This window comes from Neopsephotus bourkii, unplaced genomic scaffold (assembly GCF_033783945.1).
Source record: "Neopsephotus bourkii isolate Nb327-2 ecotype Australia unplaced genomic scaffold, CSIRO-AGI_Nbou_v1 NB_38, whole genome shotgun sequence".
Taxonomy (NCBI): domain Eukaryota; kingdom Metazoa; phylum Chordata; class Aves; order Psittaciformes; family Psittacidae; genus Neopsephotus; species Neopsephotus bourkii.
In genome coordinates, this window is record NW_026900555.1 from 623,008 (window position 1) to 644,472 (window position 21,465).

Genomic DNA, 21,465 nt, shown 5'->3' on the forward strand with positions numbered 1-21,465 from the left:
GTAAATAGCAATTATTAAAAGCAGGGTAAATAACAATCATTAAAAGCAGGAGAGCCTTTGTGAAACAGTTTGTATTTTATTCAAGATATATTTTGAAAGAATAAAGATGCATATTTTGTAAACCTTGATAAAGTTTTAGCAAATGTTCCTTTTTCAATAAAGATAATTTATAGCTTATTACTACTTGACTGTGGTTGATTTATATTTAAAATATTATTCAGCTAAATTGACGACATTTGTAACTTTTTTAGGCACTGAAGAGGATGTAGTGAAGTCAAAGAAAACTTTCCGCAGTCAAGCTGTGGTAAATCAAAATGCAGAAACAGAGCTTATGCTGGAAGGAGATGATGATGCTGTTAGCCTGCTCCAAGAGAAGGAGATTGACAATCTTGCAGGTAATTATGCTTTTCATTACAACTGAAGTATGAGCCAAAAGGTTCTTTTAAACTTGTTGCTTCTTAAGCTTTGTGATTAGTGTCTTAATATTGGCAGCTAAGTATATAATTACAGTATGAACAGATTGTGTTCTAGATTTAATATGATGTCCTAGTTCCATGAACTAGGGAAACTGATTACAAAGCATGTGCCTGTTGCCTAGTCTTTCAGCAGAGATGGGAGAAAGAGCAATATCGCAGTGCTTTTACTACTGCCTGTGACTTGTTGAAAATTCTGTAAAACAACTGTGGAATGTCTCTTTTCTTTTGGTTAAAATGGAGATGAGGACTAATTCCACAACTCAGGTTTTGTGAGTCAGAGAGCGGTCGTGCGCTTTGATGACCTTGATCCCAAGTGGCACACAACTTGTGGAGAGAAACCTGAGCTCCTCCTGGCACCCACTTCTCTCAAGGGGTTAAGTGGCATCTCAACCGATCTGTCACAGCAAGAGAAAAAGTTGCCTGTTGTAAGGTGCGGCTAAGAAAGAAAAACTGTAACCAAGCTGTGAACTTCATTAGCATATGAGCTGGAATGAGTCCTCAGTATATATGTACTTGAGAGAGCCATTCTGGTCCTTTCTCCCTGAGTGAAGATATACAGTGAGGTCTCAGTTTTATCCATCTTCTAACAGTTTTGTTACAGCTTTGTCTTGAGGCAATACTTTCATAGGGAAGTAATCTGGAAAGAAAAGCATGTTGAAAGTTGAAAAATCAGTCTCTTCTCAGACAAGATAAGAATGTGAGAACTGTGAAATTCAGTATGGGTTTTTTTAGGTTATTTTACTTAGGAATATATTTATTAAACTGGTCCACTAAGGGGAAGTTTTGTGATATCTCAGAATTTTTTTGCATAATTGAATTCCTAAAATAGCCACTTTTGCTCCTGTACTTTCTTCTGATGCTGTAGTGAAAATTTGTAGCAAGATTATAAATGAATGGTTAAAAAACAGAAAAAGGCAAAACAAAAAGTAAAAAAAAAAAGTTAAAAAAGAAAAAAGCCTACATGAAAGTTAGTCTCATGCTTTGAAACTGGAGCAGAGCAGAGGAAGCAGGTAAATGCTTTTATTTGGGAGCAACCTCCAGTATATAACAGTTAATATGTCAATCTGCTTGCTTTTTCAATCTGCTGCTAACCATTGCTGAGACACTGTTGTCCTCAGTCAATAAAATAGTGCATCAAGCAGGACCATTACTGGAATAACTTGATCAATGTCCTGTTGTCCTTTAAAAAGAAAGTCAGTACTGCTTTGGCTAAATTCTTAGAAGCACTGTTTCTTAGAACTGTGTTAGAATAGTGGTTCCAGCTAAGTATGTGTATAGTAGCTCTGGCAGTTCTGAGCAGGTCTTGATAAAACCACACTGTCCATTCTTGTCTAATTCTAAACAGTTACATAGATACATTGTCTGTGATCTGGAAATCTTTGAGGTATGTCAAGTTGTGGTATCTCAGAGCATCATATACATACAGTTACTATTCAGAGTGGAATGACACCTTGGAATTTCTATACTCAGATATGCCTCCAATTTAAGTTTAAAGCTTAAATCAATTTAAACCTGGTTTACAATGATTTGGATTGTCTCAGTAAGGGATAGGAACTAAACAAAATCATTATAAACCAGGTTTCAATTGATTTAAGATTGCTCCCATTTAACTAAAACAATTTAATGTTGTTTATTCCATGAAACTCAGGCACCTTTTAAAAAGATGAGACCTTAGTTTTTAGAAATTTTTTAGCTAAGAGAACATAAATATTACAATATTTTGATTTGTGAAGCTAAAACTAAAAAAGGGAAAGTTTGAAACAGATTGAGACTGTTTGTACAAAGTTATCTGAACATACCTTTTCTTTCAGAGACTCTATAGTTTTTCATCAACCATGTGGCACAAATCAGTGTAAAGTTCACCTTGATAACTTACATATGGGATGGAGAATTTTTAAATAATTATAGTCTCAATATTTTTATTATATAACCTCAGTATTCCATGTGCTGCAATGGCAGATTGCATTATATTAAGTAGCATTTTAATAAAATATAAAAATTATATTCCATGTTATTAGAGTCTTAGAATTATGACTTCTAAGTTTGCATCAAGATTTTTAACTAAAGCAGTATTTTAGCTGTCTTGCAGTATGAGTTATCAGAACATTTTTATATTGTTTTAGCATTTACATATTAAAATATTTTACATTTTTCTGTTTCAGTTTTAGCTCCTTTTCTTCCCAGACTGTTCACTTCAAGAGGCAAGTCACATCTCTGTTAGAACTAATAATTGAGATAGTGTAGTCAATTTTAACAGTTTTCTAATACATTTTGAATCTGTGGATAATACAATCAAATATGCTGTAGTCAATTGATGTTACTAACTTTTCTCCTTTTCCTCTCCTTTCCTATTTTCTAATGCTGCAATAGGGCTCTTAAATACTTACTTTTCTCTTAAAAGCCTGAGAATGCATATTTTCTAACCGTTTGTCTTCTGCTTAATAGATGATTTTTTTCCAAGTTAAATGTGGATGTATTCTAATATTGTAAGCTGGCATTCTCAAAAGGAAATATGTTTTAACAGATAATATTCTTTCCCCAAACTTTTTTAAGTACTGATTTTACACTAAAATACATCATAAAAAAAAAAAAAAAAAGAGAAAGAAAAAAGAATAATAATTGAACCACTCAGGTTTCATGTATTTTGGAAATACGTTCTCTTTGTTGTGAAGTTGCAGATGACTTGCTGAGAATTGTTTGTGTGCATCTGAGAATAGAATTTAGCCTTAATGAGATTTTTGAAAGATACATGCTCTGTAACTGAAGCACATTTCATCTATTTTGTCATATGGCTGGTGGCATCATCAAGTCCTAGCCAAACAAAGTATCCCTGAAGTCTTTTGCTGCTCTTTAAAGAGTAGTTTCTAGAAAGAAAAAAGGAAATAAAAATAAGAGGATATGAGGCTTTGGGTTATTTTGGGAAGACAGAAAGCTTTGGCAGGCATCTGTCTGATTATTTGCATGGGCTCACTCAACTCATAAGCCGTGGTGAATTACAATCTCACGACAGTCTTGCAAGAATAAATACATGTTGTGCACTACATTATATGAGAAGATTGACCAACTCATCCAAATAAACCCAAGGAAAGACACCAACTCCCTTTAATGCACCTTAGTCTTAATGTGCAGAACCTTTTGTCCTTGTACATCTGTTTCTAGCTGAAAGGAAATCCCCCATCATGCAAATGTGCCAGGAAGGTTTGAGTGAGATGCAGCTTCCCAGCACTGCTCTAAGTTTTAGCAACTCAACTCCAGTATAAAAATACTTCTAGAAAGCAGTACTACGAAACAGAGCTGATCTTCCTTCCAAGCCAGAGTGGGTAGCTAGTCCAACTGGCATGAGCACTAAACATGTTAAACCCTCTATCTAGATGTCTTACTACTAGCTTACTGCCATGTGCTAAGGAACACACCAGGTCATGAGGATTTGACAGCTTATATTATTATTAATGAGATATAAGACCTTTCACTTCCAGGTCATCTGTTTGAAGTCCAGACAAGACTGGTGGTAGCCAAACATTATCAACATGTTTTTTGGCCTATGCTAAATAAGCCTTTTGTCTTGTTTCAGCCTTTTCCAATTAAAAAAAATATTTCATGGTGTCATTGGAAGAAGTTGGAGTAGTGCCAAAAGCTCTGCTAGATAGAGTTGCAGTTAAGATTGTGTAGCAGTACCTAAGGAAAAAAAAAATAAAAAAAAAAAATGAAAGAAGCAAATCATTTAGCCCTTAGGGGAATTTTCTATTCCAGGTTCTAACAAAGGACTCATTTACATTTCTGACATTATTATGAAGCCTTGCATAGGACTAGCTGCAGTAACAGAAACATTAACACACCAAGGAACTGCATCTAAAGCCTCAGAAACCTCACAAAATAAGTATTTGGGATGAAAAATATGATTGATACATTCGATATTTAGATATATACATATTTAGTTGCAAATATGTGTATGGCCAAAGTCTGGCCCTGAATTTTCTTTACAAAAGTTGAGCAGTGTAGATAATTTCTGGTAAGCAAAGCTGTTTGCAACTTTGTCTTACTTGTTTTTAAGGAGTAATGGAGGGGCATATTTTTAGTTTTGACACGTTATCAGTAATAAATTGAAAGAAAGGACCAGACAGCACATTATATTATCTCCAGCCTACCCAGGAGATTTTGGAGGAGAGAAGAATCATCTTCATCCCTCCCAACTACTGGAGAGAGAGAAACATGAAAGTGGTTCTGAGAGTGGTCTCATCTTCCATCTCCAGCCTTTCTCCTCTCTCCCTGGTGTTTTCTCTCCTGAGAGACTGAGAGAGCCCTGCCACCCATCACATCCTCTCCTTCCACTACAGCAGTTGCCATCTGTACATCAGCAGCTCTGATGATCCTGGGGAGTCCTGAGGGCAGAAAGCAGCAACCACAGGGGAAGCCTAGGAATGACTGTAACAAGTATGCACTGATGCTTCCTAATAATTCTCTCTCAGCCTCCAACAGTGTGTACCTCTGAGGCTTCCCGAGTCAGAAGTGCTAGTTATTTTCTTTCTTTTTTTAACTCATTTTCTCTCTCTCTCTGTCCTCTGGCTTGCACTCTCTTACTCTCTTTTTCTCTCTGGAGGTGGCTAAGGTACCTTAAGCTCCATGTTTTATGTTTTTTTCTTTAAGAAAAATGCATGTACTTGTGCACAAATAGATATGTCCGTTAAATAGCATATTTTCATTACAAAATGCCAAAAAAAGGCCTAAATATTTTTCCTAGTGTTTCAAGCTTCGCAGTGGAAACTGTTCACTGAATTCAGCATATGCACTACTGAGTAGTTTTCTCCCCTCAAACTCAGTTTTTCTTGCAAATTATTCTTCAAGATAGGAATTTCATTGCAGGGGATTGCTTGTTTGGTGAAGGGACAGGAATGTGGAAGAAGAGTGATTCTTTTTCTCTTTTTATGGTAGACATGTAACCATACAATCCTTATACTTCCAAACATGGAAATTTAATTCAGTCAGATTATCATAGTTTCTGCTTATTATATATTCAGATTTTGATCTTCAAGTCTATGTATAAAAAAGAAAAACATATTTGTATGAGTTTAATTTAGAGCATGGATTCAGGCATAGACTGAAAACAGTTATACTTTTGATATGTATCTGGCTTTCACATTGAAAAAGAAAAAAAAAAAAGTTTCTTAACATACTATTTTTAGACATCTCCGTGTTTCTTCTAATAATTTTTCCACATTACTATCCAAAATAGCATAATATTTTATAAGGAGGCTGCCAGTCATATATGACAGTGCTCTTAAGCACAGCTTTGAAGAGCCCTTTGTGCCTTACTGCGCCACACTCTTAAGTCTGAGCATCTTCAGTTTTTAAAGTGGCAGCCATATTTCCTGCTTTCCGAGCTCTAAAATGAAATTGTTCAAACTTCATTGTTTTGTATTTCTGAATGGCTCTGAGAGTCCTTCATGTGCTCTATTTAAATTTCTTGTTTTGTTCCTCCATAACTTCCAAAACTCTTTTTCCTTAAGGCTACAAAATTAGACTACAATAGAGCCTTCGACTGCACACTTGCCTAATGCGTAAGTCTGGAGGTTCTCCTGTGTCCCGAGGTATTACACTCTGGATGGAGCTTGTTAGTTTATCAAAGGGCAAGCTGGTGAGTTACCTGATATATGGAGAGAGAAAAATAGGCATAAATAACAGAGAGAGTAATATATAAAAGAAAGAAAGGCCTAGGCATAAGGAGACAGACTTCACTGTTCTGCACCTTATTTCATCTTCACTATGCAGTTGATTCCTGTGTATAAATCCCTGCAATGTTTGTAAGAACATACAGGGACAGACCTGCATAGATTAGTGTTAGGAATGAATCCAGAGCTGTATTAAGCTATGTTTAACCTAAGCACTTTCAGGACATGATTTTTGCTTTTTTGTCCTTTTGTTGGTTTTGGGCTTTTTGTGTCTTTTTTTTTTTTTTCATTGCTGTTGTAGAAGCAAGCAAAAAAAAAAAAAAAAATGCAATCAAGAAGCAGCCCATCCAGTGCATTTGAACAGTCCTCAATGGTAGCCTGTTACAGGAGTGCTTTTAGCTTGGCTTTCTAACAAAACAAGGTTTATGTGAGCATCCTCTGTCAGCCTCTATCTTTGTAGCATCTGAACCTGGAAGCCATTTTGAGCAAACTTCAACACAGGAGTAAGGGTTTCAGAAGCAGTAAAATTCCTGCAGTGAGATCAAATTGTTAAGGGAAAGGAAAAAGGCTACATGACAGAGCCTGCCACATTGGCTCTCCTTTTATTAGGTACTAGAGAATCTTTGTGGAATAGTCTTCAGAAGTTCCCTGACTGTGGACCAGCAAAACATGCAATCAACCAGTAGGCACAATTGCCACTAGGAAACATTCTCTGTTGGTTCTGGTAGTATTTAGAGATACTCGTATTTTCAGAAAATTTTGAAGTTACAAGTATTGCATCTCAGGTGATTCTTCAAAATACACCTAATAAATTATATGGTGATTAAACAATTTATTTCTTTCTCCACACACACACATAAGAGTAGCTAACAAAATAAGTGTACTGTAAAACATCACAAGCTAACTGAACATAAAAATTCCCTTCACTGCAGTCTCAAGAAATATAAAGCTTACAGTTTGTCCTGAAATCTTTTCCAGAATGGAGACTGGAAGAAATGAAACCTGAGGGCTCACATCTTTCCTTTCATTTCTAATCAATTGAGCTCTATTGGCATACCCAGGTACACAAGCTGGACTGTATGAGATACCTGTCAAGTCTGGTTCACTCAGACTGACAGCTGGAATTTGATCCCTCATGTTCCCGACTCATTACAGCAAGTTCCTGTTTTGGTGGCATACTGCTATAGCAGGATGCTTTCTTTGCTTTCTTTGCTTTCTCTTTTTCTTCCAAAATTAAATATGCTTTTCTAAGATATTGTTTTTTTTCTGTTACATTTTTATTAAATAGAAAGATATAGTGGCTCTCTCCGAGAGGAAACCTATCACTTTTGTGGACATGTTCAGCATTACTTAAGGTTTTCTAAGTTGAAAAAAGTACCTTAAATTTTACCTAAAAATGAAGAGGAAGTTAGCACAGGTCATAGTGGATTAGTGTAGTATACTCACATGTGGATGCACTGCTTAACGATCAAGGTCTTCATTTACAAACCAGCCTAATTTACTCAATCCTTCCTATATATAGCTTCAGGCAGAGCACTCTGTATGAATCTAATTTTAAATGGCAAATGTATGCATCACAGTAGTGAGGTCTCTGTCCCAAACATTTGAGTTTCTGGCCAGCTGTAAACCATTAAGGGGACTCTTGATTATTAATACTTGATAATCTGGCAGGTTGGTGCTCAAACACGTCCTGGAACAATACTAAACCCACATAAGCCACTCAGAGCTTGAACACAGTTCAGAGGTTGTCATGTATACCACGGAGTAAATCAGACTTTACCTGCAAAGGCAGGCAAAAGTTGATTTTCTGAGTTGCTTTAGGATGTTAGACACACAGCTGATTGTTCCATGGGACCTTCAGTGAGAAAATATCTAATAAGATTGACTTGGCTATGGTATTGAGCTTGTCTCTACATATTCTGTAACCATTTGATTAAGTGGTTGCTTTTTATCACAGTTTAAACAATAGAAAGAGATACTTATTCTTTGGAATATTGCGAAACATGTTTTCCCTCAGGAAGAAGTACTATTTTATATTTTTCTTTCAATGTAAGCAGGAAGGTATGGAATTAAAATAATGATTTGCTTGTGGAGGTGCACATGTCAATTCAAATATATGAAAGGCATATATATGTTTGAGAGAAAATGACTTTCTTGAGTAACACTCTTTTCACATTCTCATTTAAAAAATGTATTTATTTATTACTATTTTAGTCAGAGTTTTAATGTGTAAGATTATTTTTATTTACATTTTCTTTTTAATCAAACGCATATGTTTGCTGTTATGGCACCACTTAAGAGAATTGAGTTGCTGTAATTGTTTAGTTATTGTTGTTGAAAAAGACCATTGAAGTTGATCTTTGATGTTAGTAGTAGTGTTACATGCTTTATGGAGGAAAGGGGGGAAAAATGGGGAAAATTTTGGATATCAGGGGCCTATCCACACTGGCAATGACATTTAAACAAACAATAAAAATCAATCCCTCCCTCACAATATGAAACATATGATTGTGCAAGAGTAAAAAGCCAACAAAATAAGCTTGGATATCTCTAAATACAGGGAAAGGAATTGGGGGTTTTATGCAGTGGAGGAGGAGAAAAACAAGATTACAGTCATGTTTAGACTTAGATTCTGGTTTCTGCAATCAGAAAGTTGTGCAAATTATTCTTTTTATTGAAACTGTTCAAAGTGATATGTAAAGGGAGCTGGGTATGTACATCCTTATAAAAGCCCGGGTTTGAGTGAAGGAGTTACTCCCCATATCTGCAATGGTGGAAAACAAATTGGGGGCAACCATCCTCATGTAAGTTCAGTATATTTACTGCAGAAGTCTTTTTAAAGGCAGTTTGGATCAGATTTATGATGACAGTAGGAACAAAAAAGAAAAAAAGCCTAAATTCTGTAAATAGGGTTTTTTTTAGGAATCATATGTTGTTTGCTTGTTATTTACATGGCAGTGCATGTATTATGTCAATGGTGTTAATTGGTTGAAATCATTTTCTGACTACAGAGCTTTTCCCAAAGGCTTCCGGTGCCTATACCTGTTTCTGCTTGTATTGCTATGTGGTTTATATTACAAGAAACTGCAGGGTTTGCGTACATGACTGTGCGTTTCGTATAACCTGTTACAGCTACAAGGATTTGTAGTCATTTTAAAGCAAGTCAGTGTCAAATACACTTGGCTTTAAAGTGCTGAAGGAATTTCAGTTGTCTGATTTCAGGTACCTTGTGAATGATTTTTAATTATTATTATTAGTAATAATATTTAATATTCTTGTTTAAGCATCATATCAAATTACAAATTGTAGTTTGTGCAAACTATTTTACATAGTCAATTTATTAGTTTCAGCTAATCCATTTTATATTTTTCCATGTTAAACAGTATATGAGAAAAGATTTATATGTTTTCTGGTTTATAACAGTGTCAGCTAAAAATTGCACATGACAATATTCAGGGGTTTTTTTCAGAATAACCAGTAAATTGTAAAATTTAATTGGTCAAGCTGACCAGATACGTTTTCAAAGTATTTTTTCCAAGCTAGTATTTTTTAATGTGTGAGTAATCACCAAAATATTATTTTAAAAGTTAGATTTTTAAGTTTGCCGTAGATAAATTGCTTGGTTTTGTAACTCAGTCCATAAAAGCATATATCTTATCCTACTTAGGAGTAATTATGCTCAATTGTCTCAGAAAATATACCTCTGGTGTAATTTGTGGGCTCATAAATATAACATATCTTCAGTTCTTACAATTAAAAATGACTGCTCATGAAAATGTTTGAAATAACAAATTCAAAATAGCATTTTATTTTGAGTTTTCTGTAAGAGGTGCAATTTTACTGGTATTGCTTTAACAGATAGCCAACCCATTCACCTGATAGAACTTTTCACTGGCATCGATTTTCTTTACTTCAACTTGAAAAATACAAGCGCTAGGATACAAGTAAAACAACTGAATACAAGGTCTGAACTCTCTGTTTAACAAAAATTAACAGAGGGGAGGAGAGAGATTACATTCTGCTTTTATTCACTAGGACCTTCTAATCCCACGATCATTTACTTTTGGAAGGAAAATATTATTTTTAAAAGTATATGCGCAGTAGCGTTTATTTTAGAAATGTAAATCACATGTGCCGACCACAGGGATCAGGCAAAGCAGAAAATTCTCCCTCTGAACAGATTACAAGACCTGTGGATCTGAAGTGATTTCTGATCTAAGGCCAGAACTTCTTTGTTAGGTCTTTGCTTCTCTGCTGTGGGCCGCTTCAAAGAGCTTGGGAAGAGGCAACGAAATGATCCTTAAAAAGAGATGCTCTTGCTTAGAGTGCCAGCAGCTGACAGGCTCCCTGGACTCGAGTTCTCTCCACAGCCCCCAGGCTATCTGGCGAAGCTGAACAGCCACAGGTTGGCTTTTTTTCCTCCGGAGCTGGAAGCGGAATGCGCAGGGAGCGCCCGGCAGCGGCCCCATGTGCAGCCCCTGCGAGGCGCGGCCCCTGCAGCCGCCCTGGTAATGAATATTTACATCCCCTGGAAAAGTGCAGCTCGCCGCCGCCGAGGGGCCGAGCAAGGCTGGTAGCCGGAGCTCGTTATCTTTCCCGCATGCGAATGAGCCCGTCCCGCGGCTCTTGGCTCAGGTGTGCCCGGCTTTTGTTCCATTAGATTATCAATTGAGGTTAGGAAGAAGACCCAAAGCTTCCCGATAGCGCGGTGCCATATGGAAAATCTGCGCTATTTTGATTATGCTCTGTGTAAACATTTTAATATCGGATCCTTAAAATCCAGAGACTATCCCAAAGGGGATTAAAACATAATCCTCTCTCTTTATAGCTGTAGTGGATTAATTTCGTATTCTCTCAGTGGCTGGCTTGCTCCCTGAAGGCTACAACAAAAAGACTCTGTGCTCCTTAAACATGCTATGGAATTGGAAGTTGTAATTGGAGATTTCCAAAGGACAAGTGTAAAAATGACACACTGTTAATGCCGACTTTTTTTTTCTTGTGCTTTCAGGAGGAAAAAAAAAAAAAAATCTGCAAAGACTTTTTTAACTTAGTTGGAACACTCCGTCCCCCGAAATCCTGTAATTTGACTACTGTTCATTATGCTTGCTGCTTCTTTTTTGCTAATGGGGGGGCGGGAATCAAACGTTTTCTCATCTGGAAAGTACGATAACGCTTATCCCTTGTTGCGTTTTAACACCTCTGAAACGTTTACATTGCTACAAATGTTGGGTGTCATTTGAGCAGAAAGGAGGGTAGATGTCAAGGTACCGGTCTAGGAGCTCGGAGCCTTTTTTCGAGAGGCGGAGGAGGAAGAACCCAGAAACCCCCTATTTCCCCTGCATTCAGCAGTAGGCTCAAAAGTGAATGTCCCCTCTCCCTCCCCACCCAGCCCCTGCCTTGCAGCTTGGCACCCTCCTCCGTGTGGGAGTGCCTGTCGCTAGCACAGCCGCCAGCCTAGGGGCACCTACTGTCTTCTTCTGGGTGTCAGGTTGTAGGGTTTGGCCTTTTGACCACTAAATAGCGGTGTCTTTATTTTTATTTTAGCCGCACAGCACCAGGGAAAAGAGGTAATTGGATTAGATTGATGGTCTTCCTTCTGGGATTCCGCAAAGCCCACAGACGCCTCTTTAATATGATAGAATATCGGGTCGTTTCCACGACGCATCTTCCGAAGGCGCTTTTTTTCCCGCACAAAGGCCCGGGAGCCCATCACCGTGCGCCGCGCTGGGCGGCGGCTCCCGGCCGCGCTCAAGAACGGTGAAGGGGGCACCGGGAAGCTGTGCTTAAGAAGGCAAGTGCTTCTGCAGGGCAGGGAGCCGCGCTCTGCCCAGACCCCCCTTCTGTAAACACAAAGAAAGGGGGCCTGGGGAATAGAAACCCAAATCCACTTGTAATCGTACAAGGGAATCGGGCGTAATTACTCGAGCAGCCTTGATGAAGATTGATGAGGCTTTAACGCGGCGTTTCGGATCGATCACCCTGCCCTGCGGAGCCTGCAGTGGGGCTTCCCCGGCCCGGCCCAGCTCGGCTCGGCTCCTTCCTCACCGCCAAGGGAGGGAGGGAAGATGGAGGCGAGACAAGGGGGAGCAGCAAAGCGAGCCCGGCGCGTGTGATTCTGATCAGCTGACTAGGGTCAAGAGGCTACCCCGGTTTATTAGGAGATGGAAAACAATAAAATGAAAGAAAATAGAGTTTGTATCAATATTATCCAGCCTGCCACGCTGGGCTGCTGAAAGCTGTCACTGAAACTACACACTTTAGCTTCCCCTTTTATATACGGTAACCCGTGCCTTCTGCTTTATTTATTTTGCAGAATAAATGACAAAACACTGTGCAATATGGGCTCAAATTGGGTGTTACAGTAAAGTAAAATATTAACAACATGACAGTTAGATGCGCTGATATAGGACTAATTTGGTTTAAGTGAGTAATTGGAAGTGTTGCTTACAGGATCTGGTAGTAAAGGGTGTGGGATACTGGGAGAGGAGGAAAGGTTGCATCCATGCCCTTGGTCTGGGTGCCAAGTGTGGCCCAGGGCTCACCTTCACTGTGCCGGGCTCCCCGAGCATGGAGAGCCGTCATCCCCAGAGAGAGGGGTGCCCGGGGCCTGCAGGCCCTCCCTGCAAGATCTTTATGGCACAGGAGAATTCAACTGCACAAACCAAGCAAACCCGTTTTAGCATTCACTGGGATAATCAGTTTGCCAGTTTCTAAAAGGTGCTTCAGTCATGTCTGTAGCTTCTCAGTACTGAGGCTTTATTATTTGTACATGAGATGTGTGTGTGTGCCTGCACATGGATATGTGTGTTTATATATGTGTATACAAATTACCCTGCACACTTCAGTGGTTAAATCTTTAAAAGTGGTTTATATTCAATCTTTTAATTAGAGCAAATGAGTTTCCTATACATGGACACTGTTACCTTTAACAGTAGATTGCATTTATATCGAAGACAAGATGGTGAAAAAAAAAAAAAAAAAGGATCCCCTGTTCTCTTTTGCATTAAAGCAGAAGTTTTTTTCTCTGAATTAAAACCTAACAATTTGTGCAGAGAAAGCTGCCTTTTATAATAGGTTTTCCCAGCCCCATCTTTTCAGTGCCCGTGTAAGCATCTCGATATGGAATATATTTGAGCATAATATTGTTACCGTAATTTTAAGAGGATTAAGTGGCAGCAAGCTGAAATAAAAATGATGTTGCCGTAAATATATTTAACGATGCCTTTGGTATGGAAGTAGGTAAAAACCCCACAATTTTTCGCCATGCTTTTGGCGTTGAACTCTGGACCCAGAGTTAATAATAATGTCCCCAGGCTCCGCAGGACCGGTGTGGTGGGCAGGGGCTGCGGGCCGGGGACTGCTCTGCAGCCCGCTCGCCACGGCCCGAATCCATCGCTTTCAGGTCGAAGCTGGATGTAACGAGTTGCCGCTATTGCACATAAACAGCGGTAGTGTTAACGAGGAGCAAAGGGGCATGAAAAGAGAAGGGACCTACTTCTAAGAGGCAGCTATTTTTCACTCTGACTCCTCTGAATTTCGCTACTGGCTGATTTATCTCGCAACCCCGGAGCTCACAAACTCGCCTCTGTCCTGACCGCGGAGTTCAAAGCACTGACCGCGGCCAGGAGGGGAATGGACACGGAGGTTTACAAACGGAGTTTATGAGGGGGCTCGCCGGGCACTGGCTTGGCGGAGGGGAGGGGAAGGGCCACCGGGAATGGGCCGGCCGGGCGCCTCCAGCCTGACCCTCGCTTTGCCTTTCAGGCCCTGTGGTCCTCAGCACGCCGGCACAGCTCATCGCCCCCGTGGTGGTGGCCAAGGGGACGCTGTCCATCACCACCACGGAAATCTATTTCGAGGTGGACGAGGATGACCCGGCCTTCAAGAAGATCGACCCCAAGGTGAGTGCGGCCGGCTCGGGCCCCCTCCTCATCTTCATCTTCATCACCATCCCCGGTCCTGGTCCCCGCACACGTGGGCCGGGGCTGCCCTTCCCCCCGCTCCAAACTCCCGTCTGCCGCCTCTCGCTGAGTTTTATTTAAAGGGAAAAAAAAAAAAAAAAAAAGCGCAATGTATTAATGATGTTAAATCCTCTGTTACTCAGCGTGCGCGTTTTCCAACGGCCTTTCGCTCGGTGCCTTTGTATGAACGTGGTCAGATTTAGCAGTTAAGCCAATTGCTCTGAAATCCCTGGAGAGAACAGCAGCCCCAGCCCCAGCCCCAGTCCCAGCCCTCAGCCTTTCCGAGGCACAGCGGAGGGGTTTTTGCCCTTCCGAGGATATCGTAGAATCCCGTTATTTCAAGAACGTTAGTTTCCGTGTAAGAAAATACTGCGCATTTTGTAAACACTCTGACTGCTGAAATGCAAGTTCATGCTGATTTGGGGGGGAGGGGGGTGCGAAAGAAGGAAAAGGAAAAGGGAAATAGGCATGTGCCCAAGACTTGATTCCTGGGAAAGCTCTGGGTTTTTTCTTAAGTCATTTACTACTACCAGTTCTCCAGCGCCTCCTCCCCCCTCCGCGGAAGCCTCCAGCCCAGCCGCCGCAGAGCAGGGGTGCGTGACTGGAGCGGAAACCTTTCCGTGGCTTCCTCCCGCGGGCGCGGAGCGGGGGCTGCCCCCGGGGGGGGGGGTGGGTCAGGGGGTGCGGAAGGGCCGTCTGTTACAGGGTCTTTTTTAGCCTTATCGCTGTTACTGCACTGGGAAATGTTAGAAGAGAAAAAAATGGGGAGGTGCCTAGGGTTTGTTTGGGTTTTGGTTTTCCTGCAGAAATATAAATAATTTCCAAGAAAATTCTAGCGACCTCGTCTGAATATGTTTATAATATGGCGATTTCTCTTTTGCGAATAATTTCTCAAACTCGGAACTTTCTTTGCGGTGCTGGGGAAAAACAACAGCTGTCAGAATCACTTTGGGATAACGGTTTCGTTAGGGAAATATTTCCCACTGGAAACAGTTGCTAGTGGGTGTTACACAGGCGATCGGCCTCTTTCAGCACTTGTTGACTGTCAGGGTACTAAACCGATTCCTCGTTGATTCTGCGTTTTGATTTTAAGGAAAGTCATAGTAAAAAGGACCAGGCGCTGCGGTACGGAGAGGCGATGTTGGATCGCTTGCAGTTCTGTAGCCACACACACATGTTATTCCCTCCGAATGCCCTGGGAGCGCAGGGGCTTGATTTCTAGGAGTGCAACTGGCAATCTTACCACATTCATAACGGATTTGTACGTGAGAAGTAATATTGTTGTTCACTTTATTGGTGCCGGCTTGAACCTTTCACCTATAAATTTTATTTTCTTCTTTATTACTACTTGCGCAAAAACATGAGTTTTATCAGATTCACTGCTTGGCTTACTCGGTACACTGGCTACTGAAAGGATACGTTGTGTTTCCTCAGCTTTGCTCAGCACCGAGCAGAAACACATCAGTGCCATATAGTAAACCTTTCGAAAGCAGATTTATTTTCTGACGGCTGAAAAAGTGTTACTGCAGGAATAACAACATCGGTGTCTGACAGATGCTGATGGTCATGTGGAGCTAAATTCTTCTAAATTCTGTTGTGTCTGGAGCACCAGTATTTCCCTGTTCTATAAAACTATTAAAAATGCAAAAATCAGGCGTCTGCCCCCAAGTTTGCAGCTTTACAGGGTTTAAGTAACTACAAACAGGAAGGCAAAATTTACAAAACATAGCTGCCTCTGGTTTTTCAACTAGAAAACTTGATCCGGTATTGAAACGCTTACCCGTATACATTTTACTTCATTTATTAGCTTGTACTTAAATAAATCAGCAACAGAAATTAAAATCTAAATCACAAAAGGTAATTTTCCAGTGTATTTCAAGTGCATTTTCAAATATATAACTCCAATATTCAAGCGTTATTATATAAGCAGAATCCAAATTTCTTTTGAATATATTTAAATAACATTTCAAGTATATTTATGGAATGTTAGAAATAGAACAAGCAATATATATGAAACAAAAAATGTAAACTTGTAAATTCAGACACTTTCAAAGACGATTAACAAAAGTACCATGATAAAATCTACCTTTTTAAATGGTATCTTCTCTTTAGCAGAAAATGTCCTTGAAGTATCCAAAATGGCAATTTTACTTCTGTTCACCAAATCACAAAACACCAACATCCACAATTTCAAAGACAATGTGAGATCACAATATCTGATACAAATCAAAGGTACATTAGGGTTTGTTCAGGTGGCATATCCAAATAGCTTTTACTCACAGAGGGTTTACATAAAAATACTGGGGTTTATTATAATCCGTTGGTACCGTTTCTAGGCTGAATGATCACAATCAAGTTAAATTACGGCCAATTTTCTTTTCTAGGTAACACACTTTTTTATCATTACTGTTTTCCTTCTTTTTTTTTTTTTTCTTTTCTTTTTCTTTCACGGGGAACTGCAAAATTGTGACCAAGATAAGAGAGGAACGATATTTGCTGTTGTTATTCATTTTTCTTTGTGAAGAGCCTAAGCTATATTCCTTTTTGAAAGAGAACATTATTTGTATTGTCAAATGGAAACGTTTCACTTTTCGAACAGGCAGGTTAAACTTCATCGGGAAAAAAGCAAATTTGTCGTTAGGGCCGGTTTTATAGTTACTCTCTAAAGTTTCTCCAAACTTTTCGGGTTGGTAAGTATTTCCCTAGCCAGTCGCCACGTTTGTTTTGCCGCGTTTTCCAGGGCTGAGTGAGGTTTGCCCTGAAAGAGGTCTAAATTGGGCAAGAAGTAATGCGGGCACCTCCTGCACTGGAGGCAGGAGATGAGCTGCAGTAAAATCCCGTTGAGCCTGTCGCCCAGGCACGACTCGTCCCAGTCCGATTCGCGGGGATGCTTTTCGCACTCGTAGGAAACCAGAGTCTTCATGTGATAATTATTCAGGGGCTGGCCCGGCAGCTCCAGGTGACGGTCCCGTAAGGTTTTGAGGATAGAGAGGCATTTCTTCCTGCAGCCGCCCATCTGCAGTCTATTCTCGGCTTCCGCGAACTGCAGCACCCAGGCATCGCTCTCGGCCGAGCTTTGCTTGCCGGCCAGAGAGTGGCACTCCTTGGACAAGAGGTTGAAGCCTTCCGCCTTGACCTCAGCCACCCTGTTGGGTCCCGGCCAGGGGATGTGGGGGAGCGGCCAGTGGGCAGCGCTCCGAGGCCAGATCCCCGTGCACTTGAACGCCGGAGTGATCTGCACCACGTACCGATCCCTGATCCTCAGCTTCACTTCGCTGGTGTCTGCCACCATCTTTACCACGTCTCTGTAACTGCACTTATCCACGGCTTGAGCCACCAGAGTCTGAAATCTGGACCGGATTTTGCGAGCGGAGAGGTAGCCAGACGCCGTGATGAACTCCACCCAGAGGGACATACTCCTCTTTCGCCCGTCGCTTAACTTTAACACAGCGCAGCCCGGCAAGGAGCCGTCGTCCACGAAGTTGAACACCCCCATTTGGTTCAGGTACAGCACGACTTCAAACTCCGTGGGGGAGATAACTTCCAAGCCCTCGTAGCGATTGTCCATCTCGTTCAAGGAACTGATGAATCGAGGCTCCTGCACCTCCACCTCCTTCAGCACGTCCGACACCACTTTGCAGACTTCTCGGATTGTTTTGGCAATGGCAGCTTTCCTGGCTTGGCATTTCTCGTTGTAGTATTTATTCAAGTGATATACCAGCTTGGCCTGGGCCGCGATCATGTTGGGGCAGAGATCCGGGTTGTATACCGGAGTCTCGCAATAGGCTGTGGGATCCAATGCGGCTGCTAAGGCTGGAGCCAACTTCAGAGGAATAACAGGCTGCCGCACTCTGAAATGTAACAAATGTTTTTCAAAATGCGCCGGGGCTGCTGCTCCTCAGATGCTCTCTTCCTGCTTTTTTAGATCAGCCGTCTTGAAGTGTGTGTGGCGGGGAGGGGGGGTTGGGGGGCGGGGGACTGAAGGGGGAGATATTTTTCCTCCCCCTTTTTTTAAAGGGTCCGTAAGTGAGAGGAAAGCATAGAGAGCTGCACCTTCCCCCGCAGCAAGAAAAACAAAAGTTGCACTGAGGTACAGTGAGGCTTCCAGTAGTCAAAATAATAAAACCTCTTCGTATTTATTTATGTTTTCCCGTAGTAATCACTGTGTGTATGCAGGGTGGCTAATCAGATGGTGGGGGGGGGGGGGAAGTGCCGTGTGTGTGTGTATATGTCAGAAGAAGCTGGCTGTTGGTTTGTATAAGAGCCCAGATGCACTCGTGTGGAAATTATAAAGGCAGGGCCAGGCAGGCGGGCGGCCAATCGCCACTGGGCTCGTCACTGCAGCCTCTTTCAGCTCAAACCCGGCTAATTAATCCCTCTCTCGGAGATAGATATGTATACACACAGACGCACACAGGCACATATAAAGAGGTAGGAGGTTACTGGTTGAAAAACCTCCCCGATCATCTCTGCGCTCGGAAACCGGGAGAAATCGCTCTCCTTGGGGTGTAACGTGCAGGGTATTGAGGTTTCGAAGGGAGTCGGCAATAGGGTGCCGCTCCGCAGTGAGCCCGCCGTGCCTCCCTCTGCCGCGGCGCGGGTGCAGGTGTATTCTCGGGCATCCCCCACCTCGGGAGCCACACACCGGGCTCGCTCCTGCGGGAGCGGAGACGTAAGGTCATTAACTCACACTTGGCAGCACATCACGCTGTCCTTTCCTCCTGATAGTTGCCTCTAACTGCAAAAGAGAAGTTCTTGGGGTTTTTTTTCCTCTCGTGAATTGCCAGTGAACAAGGCAGCAGATTCACGGCAAATTTAGTGTCCTTTGGAATAAAGTATCACGCAAAAATCCTCGATTTGTATTGTTGTAAAAGATCTGCTGACGGGCTCTAATCGATTTTGAGGCTTGATGCATTTTGGCATTGTTTCTGCCTGGCTTTTTGTGTTTGTACCTTGCAAGGGAGAATCAATCGCTAAACTTATCTGTCAGGTCTTTTTCACATTTCCTCCAGAAATGAGGTAGCAGATATGAACGGTAAATCTCATCTGCCAGTTCTTAGCTTTGTTTTTATATTCCGATTAGCGCTTCGATATATTGTGAAGAGTGGATGCTCAGCTGCTTTTTGAGGCGCCACTATAAGTATCTATTAATTTCAAACACGGACGATTTATCGTATAGCGAGCTCTGCTAGCAAGCTGCGTTTAGTAAATGTGCACACGGGAGGCATGCTAGCGACTGCATACATGCTGGCATGCTACTAATCTGGCAGTTTGGGGTTTCGTGTGTGTGATGCGTAATTAGCAAATTTTGCCTTCAGTACTTTAAGTGTTAGGAACCGGGACCTTTATTTGGAAATAAGGTGGAGTGGCAAAGTCTTATGCTTTGCAGCATTTACCGAGCTTTACTTAAAAAGAATCCTTAACTATAAATGTATGTGTGTGTTATACACAGGAGCAAAGCTTTTAATCGCTTGGAATCTTGAATCCACTGCCCGATTACTAATTCTTAAAGTCACTGTCACAGGCATATATAAGGAGAAGTCATACCGCAAAGAACATTTCACATTTATTCACCGTATTAATGAGACCAACTTATTGGACATGGAGGAGATTTTCTGATTTTGTGCTTGGTTCGCTCGGTCTGGCGTTTATACGGGTGCTCCCCGTGCCGCTTCCCAGGAGGAAGCTGATGGGGGAATAATTTTCTGTCCATTCGTGAAACAGGGCTGGGGCTGTCTTGGGGCGCCACGCTGAAGAACTGCAGGTGACAGCTCGTCCCGAAGCAGCTTTTCCACTCCCCGGCCACAGCCCCTCTTGCCGACGGCGGAGAGGCGGCCGCTTTCTGGCTATTCGGGCGAAGAGGAGCTGGTTTCCTGCCAGCTCTTCTCCCTCCTCCGGGTAGTTTCCCGGCCAGGCGGCGCGACACACGTGGCTCGCCCCGGCCGCGGCGGAGCCGCCGGCAGTGGAGATACACCGCGCTGCTCCCGGCGCCTTCCGAGCCACCGTCCGGAACCCGGTTTACCCCGCTCTCCCCGAGCAGGCACTTACGGGGCTCCTGGCTGGGTCGGAGGGGATAGCCCGACACCCCTCCGCCGCCGCCGTCCCCCCGCTGTTCTTACCGACGGCTGCCCCCGGGTGCACGGGGAACCTGACGCGACGGGGTTGGGGACCGGCCATCGCACCCTTCCCCGGCAGACGGCTCGGTGGCACCGCCGCAGGCCCCGTCGGCGGGCGGGGAGGGGGAGGCACCAAGCCGGCTCCGCACATCCCGCCCTACTGCCCCCGCCGATGGGGCTCAGACGACCCCTCCTTCCCCCGCCCGCCCCTCGGGGCCGAGGACGATGCCGGTCGCGCCTTGCCTTCAGATGAGGGTGCGATGTTCGTCGGAGCAGGGCAAGGCCGGGATGTGCGGAGGAAGGAAAAACTGCGAAGTTGGGGTCTGACTCTGGCGGGCGGGTCCCGGGGACCTCACGAGCGGGGTTTGCCGGCGGCGGTGCTGGCCGGGGCCCTGGTTGCTGCCCTGGTGCGGCGGCGGCCGCTCGGCCCCGGAGCCGGCCATCGCAAAATCTCCGGCCCGGCCTGGTCCGGGGCCGTTTCTTTGGTGTTTAAATAAGAAAGAGCGCCTTCTCCGCGAGGTTACATACCGCAGCGGTGTAAAAACGAAAGTTAGAGCGGTCGGAAAAAACGTTGTACCTCCGACCCATCTCCGCCGAGTGAACATCCCGTCCCTGCGACGGCCCCTGGGCTCCCCAGCCCTTCCCCAGCTCTTAGGCTCTCCATCCTGGCCTCAGCCCCTTGATTCCTCAGTCCCTCGGTTGCCCATCCTCTCACCAAAAGCATGGTGCCCCAGCCCTCTCTATCTCCTCGTCTCTTCATCCCTTCCTCATCCCCTCGACTCCCCATCCCTCCCCGGCCCGGCCCGGCCCCTCGGCCGCACCGGCGCTGCAAGCAGGGGATGGCAGCATTTCGTCGAAGTTTTGTTTATTTTTGCCCTGTGGTTTTAGCTCGGTGCTAAAGTTGCTGCAGGCAAAAGGCGGCAGGTCGTACCTTTAAGATGTCAGAAGGCTTAATTTTCATAATGTGGCAAAAATAATTTAAATTAAAATTATGTCATATCCTAAGTCAGAGCTTTCAGTGTATAATGCAAAGATTAACCTACGGTATCAAGTAATGCAGGTTATATGTATTTACTGTATCTTGGTGGCTATGGGAAACACTAGCTTTAGTTTTGGCTGGGCGGTGTGTAGCAGAGAAGGTTGCTATTAACTTCACTGTGCCGTTTCATTTCACATGTACACAATAAACTTTTGATAGTTTGGAGATTTGTGGATTTAAGCATCGCTGTCACGAGTCAACCACTGA

At 42.8% G+C, this 21,465-nt stretch overlaps 2 protein-coding genes across 12 annotated transcripts in view; one reads left to right on the plus strand and one right to left on the minus strand.

Annotated features, from left to right (window-relative positions):
- The window catches only part of NBEA (neurobeachin), a 499,996-nt gene that overhangs the window by 330,125 nt on the left and 148,406 nt on the right, over positions 1-21,465 (plus strand). For 6 of the 11 annotated variants that reach the window (XM_061345312.1, XM_061345371.1, XM_061345303.1 and 3 more), the window contains 3 exons: positions 252-395; positions 2,639-2,677; positions 13,907-14,043. In XM_061345312.1, the coding sequence (XP_061201296.1) occupies positions 252-395; positions 2,639-2,677; positions 13,907-14,043 (320 nt within the window). The remainder of the gene's footprint in view (positions 1-251; positions 396-2,638; positions 2,678-13,906; positions 14,044-21,465) is intronic. The other 5 variants (XM_061345351.1, XM_061345398.1, XM_061345380.1 and 2 more) reach the window with 1 other exon arrangement.
- On the minus strand, positions 16,523-18,314 carry MAB21L1 (mab-21 like 1). The gene has a single exon (XM_061345223.1). It carries the CDS (start codon positions 17,843-17,845, stop codon positions 16,766-16,768), a length of 1,080 nt encoding a protein of 359 aa, XP_061201207.1. The 5' UTR covers positions 17,846-18,314; the 3' UTR covers positions 16,523-16,765.

Bases quoted from the DNA above. Each gene is read 5' to 3' on its own strand.
- MAB21L1 (XM_061345223.1), bottom strand. From the start codon at position 17,845: ATGATCGCGGCCCAGGCCAAGCTGGTATATCACTTGAATAAATACTAC.